The 19612-nt window shown below is 44.1% G+C and overlaps 1 protein-coding gene across 1 annotated transcript; it reads left to right on the top strand.

Annotated features, from left to right (window-relative positions):
* Nucleotides 1–3747: 3747 nt before the first annotated feature.
* Il21 (interleukin 21) lies at nucleotides 3748–11173 on the top strand. Its single transcript, XM_055626222.1, has 4 exons — nucleotides 3748–3894; nucleotides 4001–4036; nucleotides 8440–8595; nucleotides 10886–11173. The coding sequence occupies exons 1-4, from the start codon at nucleotides 3748–3750 to the stop codon at nucleotides 11171–11173; spliced, it is 627 nt and encodes a 208-aa protein (XP_055482197.1).
* The last annotated feature ends 8439 nt before the right edge of the window (nucleotides 11174–19612 follow it).

Raw genomic sequence — 19612 nt, 5'->3', positions numbered from 1 at the left:
ATATTACATGAGAAAAAAAATAATCTATTTTCAATAAAAGAAAAAAAATAAAACAAGATTATATTGCTAACCAAACAAAAACAAAATGACAGAAACAACAAACAGCCCAAACTAAGCATCTTGCAGTTCAAAAGGCCAGGCGTGCAAAATGAGCTCATGGAACAAGGTCAAGGCAAGCAGGGGCTACCTTCGTTCTGGATGGCCTAACCCATGCTTCTCAATCTCCCTAATACTGCGACCCGTTAATACAGCCCCTCAAGTTGTGCTGACCCTCAACTATAGAATTATTTCATTGCTACTTCCTAATTGTAATTTTGCTATTGTTAGGAATCACAATGTGAGTGTCTGAGTTTTCCGGTCGTTTTAGGCAACCCATATGAAAGGGTCATTTGACCACCGAAGGGGTTGCTACCCACAGATTGAGAACCACTGCTCTCATGTTCCTTTATGCTCTCAGCCTTTGGGGACATGCGTCTCTCATGTCTCTCATGAGTCTGGCCTGTGTACCACACCAGGCTTTGTTTCTGTCAGCACATCTATTTGGACTTTGACACTTTGCCTTCCTTCCTGTGGGTTCCATGATTCCAATATGCTCACTGCTACAGAACCTTCTCCAGGGATTCCCACTCCTGGAAGGTCTGGGTTGGGTTGTGGGGCAGGGCAATTGAGACTTGATCTTGACAGGTGGCTTGAAGCAGGGGCTAGGAGGTCTTGGGGCATGGTGGAGGGTTCTTCAAAGAGATCAAGAACAGTGGTTTCCTATGGGCAACATGACCCTCGATGTTTCTACCACCATTAAAGCCATACCCTCCCTCCGTATGGCTTAGCATTGATCTAACACTTCTTTCTGTGTGTCTGTACATCCTTCCCACTCTCATCCAAGATCAATGTCCTGGGACTTCAGCATGTGCTATACTTAGCCTTTTCCTTGGATCTGTAAACCTGTAAAGCCCCCATGTTCCCTTTGCCAGGGCCTGCCCATGTCACGTGGCAATTCACTGTTAGAGTCTAGGTTTGAACTCAGGAACTCTGCTTTTGAAAATTAACTCTTGTTTGTTTGTATTTTTGAAACAGGGTTTCTCTGTGTAGCCTTGGCTGTCCTGGACTCACTTTGTAGACCAGGCTGGCTTTGAACTCACAGCCATCCACCTGCCTCTGCCTCCCTGAGTGCTGAGATCAAAGGGAAGCGCCACCAGACTTGGCTTGAAAATGAACTCTTACTCACCACGGGCAGTGGATTCAGGAGATGAAAATCCATTTAGGCACATCAGGAAAACTGATGTGAAAAGACCACGTGTGCCAGGTGGTGAGCTCTAGTCCTTATTGGCGAAGAACTCCACACAACTTCCTTTACAGAACTGAATGATTACAGGAAGCACCTCTTCACCCAACTGCAAGAATTCTCGTCTTCTGCATAAGGCCATAACTGGAACAGATATTGGACCTTCACAGTCCAAGCTTCAGAGTAAATCGGGAACAAACTGTGTTAGCTGCATAGCATTTGGGAACACAGGATGGTTGTAAGTGTGTGACAAAATAGGTCAACAAACAGGTAAATCAAGAGGTTTATTTGTAAGACATGCTTGACTGTGGCCTAAACGTCTCCTGAGCTGGAGTATTACACTCAACTTTCTCCAGTGGGTGAAGGACCATAAGGACAAGAAATGCAGAAGAGAGGCAGCTGCTAAAACCACTTCTGGTCTCTGAGACTTTTATCGGCCTGTACCTGGTCACAAACACAGTTAGAAGCATGTGGCTAGGACCAGTGAGGAGACTGTGGTAGAAAGAACCAGCATAGCTCCAGGATGAAAAGAAACATTCCAGATACTTTTGGTTTTGGTGTTTGATGATACCTCTCTTTTAAAGACTACTTCAAAAACTTCATTGCATTTATTTACGTGTGTGTGGGGGGGCTACACGTGTATGACATGCATACACATACCTACACATGTATGACAGTCAGAGGACAAATTGTGGGGAGCCGGTTCCACCACGTGGGTATTGGGAATCGAACTCAAATTCTTAGCTTAGTGGCAAGCACCTTTATCTACAGAGCTATCTCACCAGCCTATCCTCTCTAATTTCTAGTAACTTCTAGTCCCTGTTCCCCCTTTTCTTTCTTTCCTTTCTTGAATTAGGGGAGGGAAGAGCAGGACCTCACTATATAGCCCAGGCTAGCCTAAAACTCCTGACCCAGTTTTCATGTGCTGGGAGTTCAGACACGTAACTCCCTCCACCCACACACAGAAATTCTGGATATTTTTATAAATTAATAACCCATCTCCTCATGAGCAACAAAAGACAATCTTCAAAAACTGATCAGGAGTCAAGGATGCTGGATCTTACCTAAGTCATTCTCCAGGACCGCCTTTTCTCCATCTAAGTTTGTTTTGACTTGGTGTACCTTCTTCTGTGTAAGGGTTATCCCCCTTGGCAAACACACTATCTGAGCCTACTGTAAGGAGAACCGCTCCACTGAGCAGCGCTGCTTCCTTTGCTGAATTCACAGAGGCACCCACATTCAGCTGGGAAGCAGCATCTGGCTGACTCTCGGCATCTGCTCTTTGCAGCACTATGACGCGAGGCTGAAAATCATGAATGGGGCGATGGACTGCTTCGGAGTCCAACAGGTTCACTTGTTCAAACTTTGGTCATGCTCTTCGAAAGCCAGAGTAGCATGCCGCCTACTCTGCTGAAATTCTTTGTAAACCTCTCTGCCAAGAAGCCCGGTGGTGCCTGTCCGCCGGCTAGGGATGCGTACTTCCTCCAGTGCCGTGTCTTTTGGCTTTTCAGGCATGGTTCCTGGGTCTGGCTTCTCTGGCCGGGCTCTTTGTTTGCTCCAAAGATACTTAAAACAAAACAAAACAAAAAAACTTGGACAGAAAGGAGCATTTGCTCTTTACATTGGTTTAACTGATGCATTAAATAAAAAAAAAATTACAGAACTTGTGGGTCCTTATTTTAGTGAAGATGGAGTAGGGTCTTGGTAGAGAGTGCACTGTCTACATAGTTTATCAAAACAGTTTATTACATTTACAAACCAGATTATTGCATGAAGTGTCAAGAATCACCATGAGGGCTATTGAAAGATGCATTGGTGAAAACTGGAAGCAATTCCTCCTTTAACACCCCTGCAACCTGATCATATTCTTGCTAGTTAGGAAACTACCTCACCATTGAATTTTTCCTAAAAGTTAACCTCTTCCATCTTTGCAATGGAATACAGGATGATTCAGTCAAATGGCAGTCATTAGCCTATGAAAAGTTCCTGCAATAAAGGACATGCTGCCACTTTACTCATCGTGGAAGTGCCTTTATGACTGTCAGACAAACCAGGTAAGGTGCCAGGGATGCAGAGAAGAAGATGAAAGTGTTTGTGTTTACTTCTCTGAAGTCTGACTGTGCCTCCTGCGTGCTACACATGCACACTTCCTGGTGAGTACTGAAGACTGGAATTCACCCGCGTTTCTCTTTTTCCTGTCTAAGATGCAGATGGGGCACATTTTGTGGACCCCGTCCATCCCTGCCCCCACACGCACACACGTATACCTAGCCAATGGAAAAGAAAAACGACTTACTCACACTCATCCACTGTACAAAGATTTCCAGGCTGCAATGGGAGGGCTTTGCCTCTCCTTGAGGGATGAATAAATAGGTAGCTGTAGAGACAACCTGTCCACAGTCAGGCTGCAGTGGAAGCCGGACCAAGGCCCTGCTCATCTGCTGCTGGAGACCTGGTCTGGGGGCATGGAGAGGACCCTTGTCTGTCTGATAGTCATCTTCCTGGGGACAGTGGCTCATAAATCAAGCCCCCAGGGGCCAGATCGCCTCCTGATTAGACTTCGTTACCTTATAGATGTTGTTGAACAGCTGAGAATCCGTGTGAATGACTTGGTAAGGCCATGTTTGTCACAATGCAACTTAAAGAACATTTTTTAACTACTGCAAAAGGGGCCTTTTGACTTACATCACTAACTCAGAGCTCATTCTCTTTGGCTAGGAGCCTGAACTTCTACCAGCTCCACAAGATGTGAAGGTAAGATCAGTTGGATTTATTTCTGAAAATGTATTTTATGTAAATTTAAAGTCTAACAAGGCATAGCATGATTATTTATGCTTATTTTTCAGTGCCTGTAGGGATTAATAATTAGTAAAACATTCATTTCCATTTTGACCATGTAGCCATAGATTTATCAGCAAACCGAACAATGACATATCATATGCTTATGGATATATGATATGTATATCCTTATATAATACATGTGTGCCCTCCAGAGCCCCTAAGAATACTTCTAGTAAGTATGCCTACGACAAACCAACAATGCAGCAATGATAAAAACCTGTGCTGGGATCCATTTCTGAACAATAATTCTATTTGCAGAGCCTTAGGTATGAAAGCTCTGCAACTCTCTTTGTAATCTTATTTAAGATAAGAGGTAACATTTGCCCTTTAATAACAACTCTTTAAAAAGAAAGAAAGAGCTAGATTGCAAGGAAGGCTCAGAAAAGGGAGTGTGAAAATCAAAGGTCTCTGGTGTAATTCCCATGTACCTTGGCCTCAGCGAGTCTTCTTGGGTTTAGCCTCAGTCCTTCAAAATGGTCAATTCTACAGCTCTCTCCAACTCTCCTTCTTATCCAAGTCCCATGGAAGAGTGGCTTGGCACACAATGTGGAGTGCCTTCTGCTGTTCTTTCCCCGGAGAACTTCTTTAATCTGCTCTTCAGTCTGGTACCTTAATGTCTTAAATGAAACTGGGGAAATGCTCACACTGCTAGACCTTTAATTGCACAAATTAGGAAAACCAGGAAAGTGTTGCCAGTAATTAGGGTACCACACAGATACGTTCAAAGAAGAGAATTATGGTAAATGACAGCGTAAAAGTTTAGAAAGTGGATGAGTCACAGCCACTGCTCTCTAGCTCTGAACATGACCACTGGTGTTCACTAGGTCCTTCCTAATAAACAGCCTCTAAAATGAAAGTAGCGCATTCAATCTATTGAAAGGACATTTCCAATAAGCGAGAGTATTTCTCAACATTGTCTAATTCTCAGCATCTCATGTACTGCATTTGACTGCTGTGGAGAGAGTTCTTTCCAGGGTTTCCTGCCTGCAGTCTACACATTGCAAAGTAAAAAGAAAAGAAAAATCCTTAATTTTTAGCTGAGTTTGACCCAGTGAGTACTTCTTACATATGCTTTCTTAGTGAAAAATGGCTTTTTAAGTCTGAATTTCCCGGCAGCCACTTTAATTTTCATCATCTTTACATTGCTAATACACATAACTTGTTAAAGTTGACGAGAATCCCTGTGATCGTATACACTCACACATTTTGCCCACCTACCCTCTGCCCTCTCCCTCTGGGGCCTTCCCACTCTCTCATAATCTATCTTCTCCAGGAAAAGCTCTAAAACTCTCACGTCTCCATGAGAAGATTTGTCTCAGTGAGCATGCATCTTTTTGATGATTTGACCAAGCAGAACCATCTATGAAGCAATGAATACAGCTCTAACATCCTCCAGCTATGCTGGCAGGCAAACTAAAGACAGAGGAAGGCAGTTAGGCTATGCAGGTTTCCATAGCTAGTGTCCAAAGCAGGGTCTGTAGCAAATTCTATAACGCTATTGAGATCTGTGATGGACCCTGCCCCATTTTGCTTCTTCCTTTCTTTCTCATCTATCCAGGAGTTTGCCGCCCCTCCCCTGGTAAACACTTGACATTAGGTGGGGAAACTTTGGTTGGCGCAGTTGGGGATAGGGGTGAGCATGCTACAGGTATTTGGTCCCTAGAGGCCAGGAATGCTAGTGAATGTTCTGGAATGCGTGATCTGACAGCAGTTATCCAGTCCAATGAGTAGTGGTGCCACTAGGAAACCTTGTCTGTGGGTAGAGCTGGTCTGTGAGGGAGAGAAAGGCAAGTCACTTAAGAGCTGGTAGGATACTCCATGCTGTCTGGCAATGACTTTCCTTGCAAAAGATAAAAACATAACCAGGTCAGAAATAGGCTTTAGGAAAGCAACCTTACTTTTTCAGATACTCAGCAGCAGAACTAGCAAGCCAGGTGTGTCTTTTGTGAGTATCTCTTTTCTGCTAAAGAGAGGAGTGGCTTTTTAAACTCTTTTCTTTGGCTTCCTTACTGTACCTTCCGGTCTGCAGGAGCCAGGCAGGCCTAGAAATTTCCTCACATTCTCTGCTGAGGCCCAGCCGAGGAAACCAGCCAGGAAACACCGGCATGAGGTTCTAGATTCCCTCCATCTCCCCACCGGCTCTACGTCCCTCATGCAGTCAGTGGGACCATTTCCCCACTGCTTTTCTGCCTTTGCCAGGCACTGACATCCAGCCTAAAGATTTTTGTCCCGGGTCACTCATTCTAGAGACAGGATGCTTCCTGTAGGACAAAGGAAGACCAAGGCCAGCGTCCATCAGCAGTGGACAGGGAAGGGTGGGGACAGAGGCACGTCCCCACCCTGATCTCTCAACTAGTCAGGGTATGAAGTTTTGATGGCTGGGCCTGACCATTGCTGGCAGAGCAATCTCAGGGAATTTGCTCTTATGACCCCCTCCCCAAGCTTCTTTGGAACCTAATTTTCTATCAGTGTACAAATGAAAATGTTAACTCAGCAAAATGAGCCTCTGTGAGAAATGCTGGTTTCTCAGATCATCACGGATGAAGCAGTTAGTGTTTTCAGTTTCAGCTGGAAAATTTACCTCTTTAAATATGAATATTATTTTTTTCCAGTAAGTTAAGCCGGTTGTGGTCAAAAAGAAAAAAACTTCAACAAACATGAACGTGTGGTTTTCAAGGAAAAAAAAAGTGCTATAATTAACACTTATAAATAGTTTCTATTAAATAAGCATTTTGGCAAACATGGGAAGGCCAGCACTTTGCTCGGGTGACAGGCTAGCGGCCTGATAGAAGGAACTAGATAAGCCCTGCTGGGCTCTCGGCTACCTATGCAAAGCAATGCCGAGGGGCTCATGCTACTCATGCTATTAATCAACATTCATGGCAGGCAAGTGTCTGGGTTGGAAAATGCAAAGCAGGCTCGCTGCTCTTTCAGCTGATTGTCCCTGAGAAGGTCCAGGCAGCATGGCTGGGAAGGAGGGAGGCTTCTGGTTGGAAGCTAGTGGCTTCCATCCACATTGATGACATGCTGATGTGGCAGCTTTGGGGGAGAACACACCCACCTACCCCACACCCCCACCCACCCTAAAGGAAATGACAACCCAGATAGGAGCTCTTGGCTGAGAGTTAAGATGGCTTTAGCTGTTGCTCTTCCAGAGCCAAGGCTTCAACTCGGTGAAGCATTTGCCCAGAGTGCTCTTCTGGTACATTCCATTGCTGAGATTGGGATTCTTCACTGACCACTAGGGATTTGACCAAACCAAAGAGAAGGCTTTGCTCCTCTTCTACTTCTCCACGCTCTGTGATACAGCTCCTCTAAAGGCTCTCCTTCTCATGGCCTGCACATACATGAGTTTTGACTTTTGCTTTTTGACACTTCATTCACGGGGAATCTGGCCCTACCCAGACAAGGCTATGACTGGGACGTTACAAAATGTGAGGTGGCCTGAGCAGGCGAAATGCCTCTTGGAGTGCACTCCCAGAGTAGTCTTAATTATTTATCCCACTGATCAGCTCTGCAAGTAGTTACTGAGCACTTGCTGAGGCCCAGGCCTGCACCAGGCTCCGCAGCCCAGAGCACTGCTCCAGGCACATCACCCATGGAGACACTGCTGTGCACAGTAGACAGACGTGACAAACAGATTCTTAGCCAGACTGTTGGGTCATTTCCACAGAGCTGTCCCTGGTCCCAATTTACAACCTCAGAGTTTAGCGACTGCGCTCTTAAACTAAAGTCTGTGTCACAGATAGAGAGGCTGGTCTGCTAGCTCAGTGGTAGACTGCTCACCTGTATAACTGTAACGTGCCCCCTGCCACACACCCACACCCACACCCACACATACAAAACAGTTGTACACATACATCAACATGCACACAAGCACACAAAGAGGCACACATTTGCTCCTGTGCTTGCTTGCACACACACACACACACACACACACACACACACACACACACACACACATCCAACCCCACAAAGCTTATGCCCGCCCCTTTAAACCTCAGAGTGGCATCAGCATGGCACCAGGCATAGAAAAGTGAGAAGGGGCTGAGGCCTGTGCTCATCTCTGCACAGCAGGAAATGGCTCCTTCTTCTCCCAGACAGAAAAGCTGTCTGACAGGAACTTCTGTAGTTTGCAAAGCTCAAGTAGAGATATGTCCAGACCTGATGCAGCTGCTCAAACAAACGTCCAAGACATGAGAGTACAAGCAGAAACTGAGGGCTGGAAAGTAATTTTTAACCTTTGGATGGATGTTCATTAATGTATGCTAATTATCTCTTGGGTCATTAACATATGCTAATTGTCTCTCTTTCAGGATCACTGTGAGCACACAGCATTTGCCTGTTTTCAGAAAGCCAAACTCAAGCCAACTAAAGAGGGAAATAACACGAAGATCATCAAAGACTTATCCGCACAGCTGAGGAGGAGGTTGCCTGCCTCGCGTACAGGGAGAAGACAGAAGCACTTAGATGTAAGAATGATCTTTGTCTCTTTTGATTGCAGTTATCATCTTAGGGTCCCTTATTAGCTATTATATGTCAACGCACTATGCGGCACACATCCCCGTGGCTAAAAGCCACCGTCTTGCAGAGTTCCTCCACACTGTACAAGGCACACTTTGAGAAGTGGCGACACCTCTGTCAAATCTTCACCCTCTGTCTAGAAACCCAGCTAGAGCTGGCTACCTCTCCTTGGCAGCACACTAACAGAAGCTTCCAGGGAGAAGAAGCCGTTAGGAAGAGAATCTAACTGTCAGAAGTTAAATATTGGCCTTTCATCCATGAGCTGGATGTCATCGTTATTGGGGACTAGATCCTAGCTTTCTGAAGAAAAAAGAGAACCTACAAGACATCAAGATCAGAATATTACTGTCCCGGGGAAAAGGAGAGTCAATATTGAATTTAAGAAGGAACATCCTAACAGGACTGCTCCTCCCTTGGGGGGTGGGGAGGTCAAAGAGCCAGTCATTGAGTTCCTGTTAGAAATAGTCCTTGTTTCCCTCACTATGGGAAACCAATAGAGGAGGGCTTTGCAGCCAGTCCTGAAGATACCTGATAAAACAGGATCTGATGAATGGGGAGGAGGTCCCCCCCATCAGTGGACTTGGAAAGGGGCACGGTGGAGATGAGGGAGGGAGGGTGGGATTGGGAGGGAATGAGGGAGCGGGATACGGCTGGGATACAGAGTTAATAAAATGTAACTGATGAGAAAAAAATAAAATTAAAAAAAAAGAAGGAATATCCTTTTATGGGGCTTGGAAATGTCCAGGTTCCTGTTTCTTTGGGACTTTGGGACTCTGAATTCTTTATATATATACATATATATATATTAAATATATATATATTTTTCGGCCAACTTATATGCAATTCAGAGACTCAAGAGCTGAGTAATTCAATCAATCAAAGCCAGCAGAGATGACATCTCTGCCTTGTTTACCTGTTGTCTGTCCTTCAAGAAATTCCACATGGACTAAGACGAAATCATAATACGTTATGAAAAGAAGTCTTGTTTCTTCTGATTGCTCGGCCAGGTTATTATGGGAAAATGACTGTAACTTCCTTCACAAAGAAAGGAGCTGCCTGAGAGGGCAGTGCATGCCTGTGAGCCCATCACCGAGGATGCTGGGGCTGGAGGACTTAGAGTTCCAGGACAGCCTGGGTTATGAGGGAGAAACCTGTTGAAGCTTCGAGGAAGGGAGGAAGGGGGCAGGCAGAGGGGGAGGGAGGGAGGACAAAAGGGAGTAAAGGAGAGAAGAAAATAAAGGAAGTAAGGAGAGAGGGAGGAAAGAGAGATGAAGGTGAGGAGGGAGAGAGAAAGGAGGGAAGAAAGTGAGGAACCAAGCATAGCTCTGAAACTCAGAACCAGAGACTTAGGAAATGGTGGTGTGTGATGCAGAGCTGGAACCCAGCCCTTCTAGGCTGAGCTTCTTCGCTTGTAGGTGAAGCAAGTGAGACCTGTTAAAGAGGGCAAAAAACAGGAATGAGCGTGAAACTGAAGGAGAAAAGAAGGATGAAAGAGAATGACGAGGAGGGAGGAAAGCAAGCGATAGTCCTAGCAATCAAATAAACTGCAAGTCAGAAGAGGAAACAGTGCCCAGTAGTGATTAGAATAGTCTAAGCAAAAAGAGGTAAAATGCTTTTCCAATATATATTCCTTAAGGAACTTGTCCCTTTAATCTACTCGATAAACTTCTAGAAATTTATCAGATCAGAGGTACATATGAAAATTATCTGCAGAAGTGTTCTTTGTAGAATTGTGCATAAAAGGAGAAAGCTAGACACCACTTCTGTATCCACAAATAGTAAGAGGACCATTCAGTCCTGGAAAATAAAGCAACCGCTGCATGTCCTGCACAGAAAGCATTTCTGATGCCTAGGAAATACTTGTAATTGGCTGAAAAGTAACAACAAGGAGCAGCATATACCAACCAGAGTCACTAGAACACAAAGGAAAACAGAATAAAAGCAGCAAAAAAGATACAATAGTTTAAACACCACAGTATGCAGAGCTGTCTCTGAGGATGAAATGTCAGGAGAGGCTTCCAGAACAACTTCACAAAATTTTCCTAATGTTTGTTATTAAACATGGCCTGTGATTTCAATATAAGAAATACATTTTACATAAGAATTTTATGAAGCAGTCTAACAAGTGAGTTCAGGGCAGCCAAGTCTACACGGAGAAACCCTGTGTCCAGAAAAAGGAAAGAAAAGAATGCTACCATTCATTCACTCATTCATTCATTCATTCATTTTGATTTCCAGGAATGTCCTCCCTGTGATTCTTATGAGAAAAAACCACCCAAAGAATTCCTGGAACGAATAAAATCACTCCTTCAAAAGGTATGCACCTTAGACACGTTTCTATCTCTCTCTTTTGTTGTCTCCTGGTCCCCTCCTGTGCCCAGTGGTTCACAGGCTACTGTTTTCACAGATGATTCATCAGCGTCTTTCCCAGAACACATAGGACCTGAAGATTCCAGAGGACTTGAGGGGACACCGGACACTATGGACACTCACGGACTCAGGAGTGACCTCTCCTCCTGGCATTGAGAGCAGAGAAGTAGGATAGTTATGGTAGGCACAACTCAGAAAAGCTGCGGGTTAAGAGCCCTTTGCCTAGTTACTGCGCAGACACTGCAGTCCACCGCGCAGACTCCATGCCGTCAGCATGGAAAATCTCTTCTCCACGAGAGCTCAGGGATTTCGTGACTTCTCAAGCCGTGGCTTCATGTTGCTGCCCGACTCTGACATTCGTTGATTGGAAGGGAAAAACTAAAGATTTTAACTAAAAATACAGCTAGGGAATTTGTTGGTCTGTAACAATAAGACCTATTGGGATCCCAACTGAATGATGTCAACTGAAAATATAAAAGCATAAGATGAAATAGAAAACTGAGGTCTTTATTCTGTAAAAGAAAAAAAAATCCTTCGTACTTGAAAGCGTGTCTTAAGGGTTTGCTTGTTACCACTGGACATCTAGCATACAGACACCTAATCTATTAATGCTCTTGGCGAGAGATTTCCCAGATGCGTATAAACAATTTCTTCTTCTTTATTAGGTCTATCAAAAACATGTAAGTATGGTAGAATTTAACCTACTTATGGAATTCACCCATGGCCTTCACAGCTTTTCTGAAGTAGTATGGGCGTATTAAGAAGCAGGCTTAACTTGCCTTCCTCCAATGTCAGGTCCCTTTATAAGCTAATATTTTAATCTTGTGCAGATGGCAACTAAAACATACGGTAGGGCAAACATCACCAGAGTCGTCTGGAGCCAAATAGAGTTTTAAAGTTTTGTAGCTCTCATCTCAGGTGGTTATGGGTGTGCTGTGGTGTATCTGCTAACTCCAGCCAGCCAGCCTCAATCTCCTCTCCCACACCCTTTCCATCCTTTCCTCCTTGTAAAATGAAACTTCTAAGACAAAGGCATTTCAAATCTGTTCAGCATTTAGGACACACTCCATGCACACTTTTGAAAAGTTAACTCCAACCAACTATTTAAAATCAAAATCAGGAGATAAATCAAGAAATCAGAGGTCAGATCTGAGAGCTCAAGAATGTATACCAGGGAAGGCTTTACTCAAGGAAAAAGTATCTGTAATTAAAAGTGCTTTTAAAACAAACACAGACTTAATGTGCAGCTAAGATAGAGCTGGTTATTCATTCCCAGAAATGAATAACCAATACATTGTCTCAAGCAGAAACAATGTATTCTCTTAAATTTAAAAAATACGTATTGCAAAGAAATTGTGTAACTGTAAATGTACAACTCTCGATGACTTTTTACACATATATATCTCGCCCAAGTGTCAAAGGGTGCTAGCACAGGTGGTTGAGTTTGCTGGTTGAAAGATGAAGCAAAATGCAATCTTTCAGAAAGGAGGGATGGAGAGAGATGGGGGTCTCCGTGCTTTGTTTTGTTTTTATTTCTGGCTCTATAACTGTTGACTTCTTGACACTGTGATTTTATATTTAAGATAATGTATTTATTTTGGTGGGTTTATTGTTAAAAATGTGTTCTTGCCTTTCTAATCATTGACAATTTCTACTGTGGAAGTGAAAAGAATTCAGTGAGGCACAGGCTGAGAGCTTGAATAGTTTGGAAACTCCAGTAAAGGGTCCGCCACTAGCCAAGGAAAAGCGATGCTTCAGAATAAACTATACAAAGCTAAGTCTTACACAGCAGTGTTTAAAATGTACCCAGCCCTTGAGAGGGATGTTAAGGAAAGACTGTGGGCACCATTGTTCACCTGTGGGTGAACGCAGTGGACCTGACACCCTGTTGGCCACGAATGTGGCCACTTGTGTAAGCTTTTCAGTTTTCATTTTCTTATCTGTAGAACAAGGATGAGGGGCTTTCCTAAGTCCATTCTGTACTTTTTGTTTTTTGAGCTTTGCATGTCTGAGTTTAATGTCATAAGTACTCATAAAGGGCCACATGACCATACTTCTGGGTAACTTTCATCCCAAGTGTGATATTTAGTTGCTCAGGAAGGAAGGGAGAAATGAAGGAAGAGAGACATTACTGTAAGTCACGAGTCTTCAGAGAAAATTAGCTACGATTGTCAATATTTTAGCTGCAAGTGTCTTCTTTGTCCATGTGAATAAATTCATAGCATTACTAGTCTACATTATTGCTCTGTTTCATTTACAGTCACACCTGAGAATTGAGTTTTAATATGAGTGATGTATTTTATAACTTAAAGATTATTTATTATGTATTTGGTTTTGAATGTTTGTGTTCACGGCTTCTTATTTAAGACCTGATCATATTAAATACTCCCCAGTCGGTACAACTGTCTGTTGTGATTCTCTGAAAATTCTGAATGCAGCCATCCTGGTGGGAAACGTGGGTGCCCAGTTTTTATATGGTAAAGTTGCTGATGCCATCGTTGTCTTCTTAGATTCTGCCTTCCTTCTTCTTCTTTGTGTTTGTTTGGTTTTTTTGTTGTTTGTTTGTTTAAGACAGGGTTTCTCTGTGTAGCCTTGGCTGTCCTGGACTCGCTTTGTAGACCAGGCTGGTCTCAAACTCACAGAGATCTGCCTGCCTCTGGATATTTTCTTCTTATCTACTGCCACTAAAATAGAACTGTCCCCTGTTGTAGCTAGAAGACCCACTTCCTTTGTAGAGCCCCCTCTGTGTGCCCAGAATGTTTGGAAGGGGTTAAGAATTGCCTGCGGCACACATATGCTCCTTGTAGATTACACTCTTGGGTTCATACTTGTCCCATCTGGATGTCTCTCTCTTATTCTCAACGTTTCTCGTCTGCATCTATGGATTACTATGCTGTACTAGTCATGGACTTAGCTCTGTCCCCCGATAATTTCTGTTACCTTCTCGGGTGACTTCAGTGGGGAGGATTCTCACTAGGAACCTCCCAGAACCTTGAATGTCTCAGTCTGAGCATCTGTATTTTGTTACCCCATTGTCACTATCATGGCTGTGGTCCAGACTCTCTTATCTGGAATCCTTCTCTCTCAGTACCTGCTAGTCACATAGCTCTAGAACCACCATGTCCCTGCATCCAAGGTGAGGCCTCTGCATTTCCTGGTCGCTCTGCATCAGCCACTATCCCTGCCACCCTGCCTGGCTCTGCCCCAAACAAAACAAAATAAAACAAAACTCTGTAGTTCTGGCCACTGACTGAGTCCCTGGAGCCGGGAGCAGGCCCGAGAAGTCTCCATTTATCTGATGTTCTACTTCAGCTTCCCAGGTCACCTGGGGCTACTTGCATCTTTCCACCTCATCTCACTTTCCGATGGACTCCAGGCACATTAGTGTTCTTTCCCCAACATTCCAGGGAACTCTATCTAAGGCATTTGCACTTTAAAAAATTTTGTTTATCTTTCTAGAGACAGGCTATTACTCTGTAACCCAGGGCTGGTACTCAGTAGCCTATGCTGGTTTCAAACTCATGGCAATCCTCCTGATTCAAACCTCCCAAGTGCTGGGATTATGAAAAATTTTTTTTTCTAAAGAAAAGTTTTGGGGCAGGCATGGCCGGACTTACACCTTTGATCTCAGCATTCAGGGAGGCAGAGGCAGGCGGATCGTTGTGAGTCTGAGGCCGTCCTGGTCTGCAAAGCAAGTCCAGGACAGCCAAGGCTACGCAAAGAAACCCCGTCTTGAAAAGCACAAAAGAAAAGTTTTGGGTTTCTAGTATGCAGAGTTCTTTCACTGACAGATAAAACAACTTAATGTTTTCTAATCATTCAATTAAAACTCCTTGATAGGCCAGCAAATTTGACTTTATTTTGAGAATTGAAACTTTCATAAATCAGAGAGAGGGAGAAAGAGAGAGATGGGTAAGTGAGTGTGCGTGTGTGTGTGTGTGTGTGTGTGTGTGTGTGTGTGTGCGCGCGCGTGTGTGTGTGTTCTCTCTGAAGAACTGGGAGTTAGTGATTTCCTAAGGGAAGAGCATGAGACCAGCTGACTAGCCAGTACCTGTCACAGCAGGAGTGGGTAAAAAGGTCTGGTGTCTGGGCTGGAGAGATGGCTCAGCGGTTAAGAACACTGTCTGCTCTTCCAGAGGTCCTGAGCTGCATGGTGGCTCACAACCATCTGTGCCCTCTACTGCCCCCTTCTGGCATGCAGGTGCACGTGCATATAGAGCACTAATATGCATAAAATAAATAAAATCTTAAAAAAAAAAAAGGTCTGGTGTCAGCTTCCAACATCCAGTCACACTCACTGAACCTCAGGTGTTGTGAGAGCACTCCAGGCCTAAGTATGGTCCTCAGCATTCCTTAAGTCTAAGATGGCCTCAAAGCACACAGAGGATGAGACAACAGGGCTCACAGAACTGTTGGAGCAGACCTGCAGGGACCAGACGTCAACCCTTGCTGCTAATGCCACAGTGACTTTTTTCTTCTAAGTTTACTTTCCAAAGCATAGAGGCAGGGAAGAGATTAATTTTATAACCATCACGGGAGGGCTTTCAGTGATGTTAGGGTATGTCTGAGCCTGCGAAGCGATGCATAATTCTACAGCTATTATATTTTATCTAGATAATTGCCATCTTGGTCACAATTTGATCCTCTTTAAGGTTACATAACCTAAAGGAACCCGATTTCGAGAGAAGTATTTGCACACTAAAGTGAGAACGCTCAGTAATAGAATTTGACACCACGAATGTGCACCCCACATCCTTTACACCCAGTGGTCCTCCCCTCTCTTTTCCAACACACCTGCCAGCCACAGACAACTCCCAGGCTACATACAGATTCGCCCCCACACGAACAGTCATGTTCTTGGAAGTCGGTGGTCTCTAGGCTTCCAGTCATCCCCTCTCTCCTGATTGACTCACGTGAGGCCAATCACTGCTTAGCGGAGGCCTGGAGGAAAGAACAGGAATAGAGTTGACACATTAATGTCTGCTCACTGATAAAGCCATCCTGAAAAGAGAGAGGATATCAGACTGATGCCGCAGAGAGGAGAAAGACAGAGGGTGGGGAGGATGGAAAGAGTACAAGAAAGAGGAGGGGGGAGGGTGCTCATCACCTGCCCACAGATTCTCTAGCACACTGTGCCCCTAATGGTAAGGACACTAACTACCCTTCTAGCTTGAAGCAGAAGTTTCGAGACGTGGCTTTGTTCTAACATTACTGATGATGGATAAAAGCCAGTTAGGTGACTGGAGCTCTGACCACGGCACTACATTCATAGCGTCTCAGGGATGGATGGCAGCTTTCACCTTTGCTACTGACTGCCACTGCCGATTTCCTCACAGGACCGTGGCCCTCTACACTGAGACTATGCTGCCACCTCTTGGGAGAATGCAAACACTTCAAGTAGCCAGGTTCCAAAGGGGTAAAGCTTGTCACCACACACCTGCAAAACAATTGATTTCTATTCTTTGGGATACTTTCAAAAGCTGTTACTTGTATTTGATTAAAAGTAACTCAAAAGTAGCCAGGCACACCTGTAATCCCAGCGCTTGGGGAGACAGAGGCAGATGGATATTTGTGAGTTCGAGGCCGGCCTTGTCTACAAAGTGAGTCCAGGACAGCCAAGGCTACACAGAGAAACCCTATCTGAAACCCCTCCCCCCAAAAAAAAGTAACCCAAAGTGTGAGTAGATAGCTCAGTAGGCAAAGTGCTTTGTCTGCAAACTCTACCTGAGTTCAATTTCCAGAATCCACATTTGAAAAGTCAAGTTTTGTTGCTCATGCTCATACTCCCAACACTGGGAAAGAAACTCTCTGGCCTTGCTGGCCAGCCAGCCTAGCTAAATCAGCAGGCCCCAGGCCAGTGAGAGACCCTGACTCAAAAACTACAAGGTAGATGATTCCTGGAGAATGACAGCCTGGTTGTCCTCAGACTCTCCATGCCCCCTCACATGTGTACCTACACAAATGAACACACCTACACACACCACACACACATACACACACATGCCACACATGGCAGGGGAATCAAAAGTAGGCAAAAATAAGAGGACTCACTTTTGAAAGGCAACTGTAGTGAGAATTATGTATTCATGGCTTCACCATGGAGGGATCTGTCCAAAACATGAAGTGTGGGGTGCTCTGACCGTAAGTAGAAAGCTTAAGTCTACAGTTAGGAAATATCAGAGTATATACTTAGTAAGGCAGAGTAGCTGGGGATTGAGAAAATGTGGGAAGAAGCTTCTAAAACGGCACACACCCTGCCTAAGATCTTGAGACAGTTTCTGAGCTCAGAGAACCTGTGAACACTAAGATCTGAAAAGGCAGACCAAGATGCCAGCTGCCACTTGCTTCTGTGGAGAGAGCTGGCATCCAATTCTCTCAAGTTGAAAGGACTTGGTGAGTTCTCCAGGCATTTATTTGTTTATATTTTGACTTATGTGTTCACTTTACATCCTGATTATAGCCTCCTCCCTCCTCTCCTTCTGGTCCCATCCTCCGTCCCTCCTCTCCAGACATCATAAGTGGGTGAAAAGAGGGAACTGGGTAGGAGAGGCTGTGGGGAGAGAAACGAGGGGTGTTGCTCACAGGGCTTGCACTCAGGCTTTTCACTGAAACCCTAAGGAGGCCAGACCTCAGTAGAAAGACTTACAGTCCACTCAAGACACAGAGCCAGACAAAAGCAAACCTGTCTAGTAAGATAGAAAATCAAGTCTCTACAAGTTCAAGCAATGAGTCAAAACTTAAAACATTCAATTAAAAAAAAAAAAACACCATTCCCTAGGGGAAGATGATAAAGTACATAACTTCTATAAAGTGCTGTAGATCATAACAGAATGCACCCTCTTCTACCAGGAGGAAAAAAAGAGGTGGGGGATGGGAGGAGGGGCAGAGGAGGGTGAGGAGGGAGAGGGGAGGAAGATATTTACCAACTCTTCATCAGAAAGAGGGCTAATATCTAGATTATATAAAGAACTCAAGAATTAGACAACAAACCAAACAATCCAATTTAAAAAATGGGGTACAGAGCTAAACAGAGAATTCTCAACAGAGGAATATGGAAACACTTAAAGAAATGTTCAGTGTCCTTAGTCATCAGGGAAATGCAAATCAAAATGACCCTGAGATTCCACCTTACACCCATTAGAATGGCTAAGAGTAAAAACTCAAGGAATGACATATACTGGAGAGGCTGTGGAAAGGGGGAACCTTCCTCCATTGCTGGTGGAAATGTAAACTTGCACAACCACTTTGAAAATCAATCTGGTACTTTCTCAGACAATTAGGAATAGTGCTACCTCAAGATCCAGCTATACCACTCCTGGGCATATATATCCGAAAGATGTTCAACCATACCACAAGGACATTTGCTCAACTATGTTTATAGCAGATTTATTCGTAATAGCCAAAATCTGGAAACAACCTAGATGTCCCTCAACCAAAGAATGGATGCAGAAATTGTGGTACATCGACACAATGGAATACCATTCAGCAATTAAAAACAAGGAAATCATGAAATTTGCAGGCAAATGCATGGAACTAGAAAAGATCATCCTAAAGGAGATAACCCAAAGCCAGAAGCAGAAAGACACAAATGGTATATGCTCACTTATAAGTGAATATTAGACATATAATATAGGATAAACATACTAAAATCTATAGTCCTAAAGAAACTAAACAACAAGGAGGACCCTACAGAAGAGGCTTAATCCTCATCCAGAAGGGCAAACAGGATAGACATCAGAAGTAGGAGAAGACAGGGAAAGGGCAGGAGCCTTCCACATGGGGGCCTTTGAAAGACTCTACCCATCAGGGTATCAAAGCAGATGCTGAGACTCATAGCCAGACTTGGGGCAGAGTACAGGGAATCTTATGGAAGAAGGGAGAGATAGAAAGACCTGGAGAAGACAGGAGATCCACATGGAGAACAACAGAGCCAAAAAACTCTGGGCTCAGGGGGTCTTGCAGAGACTGATGAATCAACCAAAGACCATGCATGGAAAGGACCTAAACCCCATGCTCAGATGTAGCCCATGGGCAGCCCAGTCTCCACGTGGGTTCCCTAGTAAGAGGAGCAGGGGCAATCATTGGCATTAACTTGGTTGCCTGCTCTTTGATCACCTCCTTCTGATGAGGTGGCCTTACTAGGCCACAGAGGAAGAGGATACAGACAGTCCTGATGATGAGACCTGGTAGGCTAGGGTCAGATAGTAGAGGAGGAGGACCTCCCCTATTAGTCCTATTAGTGGGCTAGGGGAAGGACATGGGGGAAGAGGTAGGGAGGGTGGGACTGGGAGGAGATGAAGGAGAGGGATACAAAATGAATAAATTGTAATAAATAATAATAATAATAAAGAAAAAATTAACAAACTTCACCTAGTAAAACACATACTGCTTATTATATTTCCAATAAACTATGGGTTGTATGATTTTTTTGAGGATTTGAATAGTTAATTTATCTTTTTTAATCTTTTATTAATTTTTATTATTAGTTACATTTTATTAACTCTGTATCCCAGCTGTGTCTCGCTCCCTCATTCCCTCCCAATCCCACCCTCACTCCCTCATCTCCTCCCTGCCCCTTTTCAAGTCCACTGATTG

Source organism: Psammomys obesus, unplaced genomic scaffold, assembly GCF_907164565.1.
Source record: "Psammomys obesus unplaced genomic scaffold, mPsaObe1.curated_primary_1811, whole genome shotgun sequence".
NCBI lineage: Eukaryota > Metazoa > Chordata > Mammalia > Rodentia > Muridae > Psammomys > Psammomys obesus.
The sequence above is the reverse complement of the archived record's forward strand: the minus strand, read 5'-3'. Positions and strand labels throughout refer to the sequence as shown.

What these genes read in the sequence shown, in the direction of transcription:
- Il21 (XM_055626222.1), top strand. Translation starts at nt 3,748, where the DNA reads ATGGAGAGGACCCTTGTCTGTCTGATAGTCATCTTCCTGGGGACAGTG. An exon ending in GAATCCGTGTGAATGACTTG is followed by an intron (nt 3,895 to 4,000) that starts GTAAGGCCATGT and finishes CTCTTTGGCTAG; the next exon opens with GAGCCTGAACTTCTACCAGC. An exon ending in GAAGACAGAAGCACTTAGAT is followed by an intron (nt 8,596 to 10,885) that starts GTAAGAATGATC and finishes TTTGATTTCCAG; the next exon opens with GAATGTCCTCCCTGTGATTC.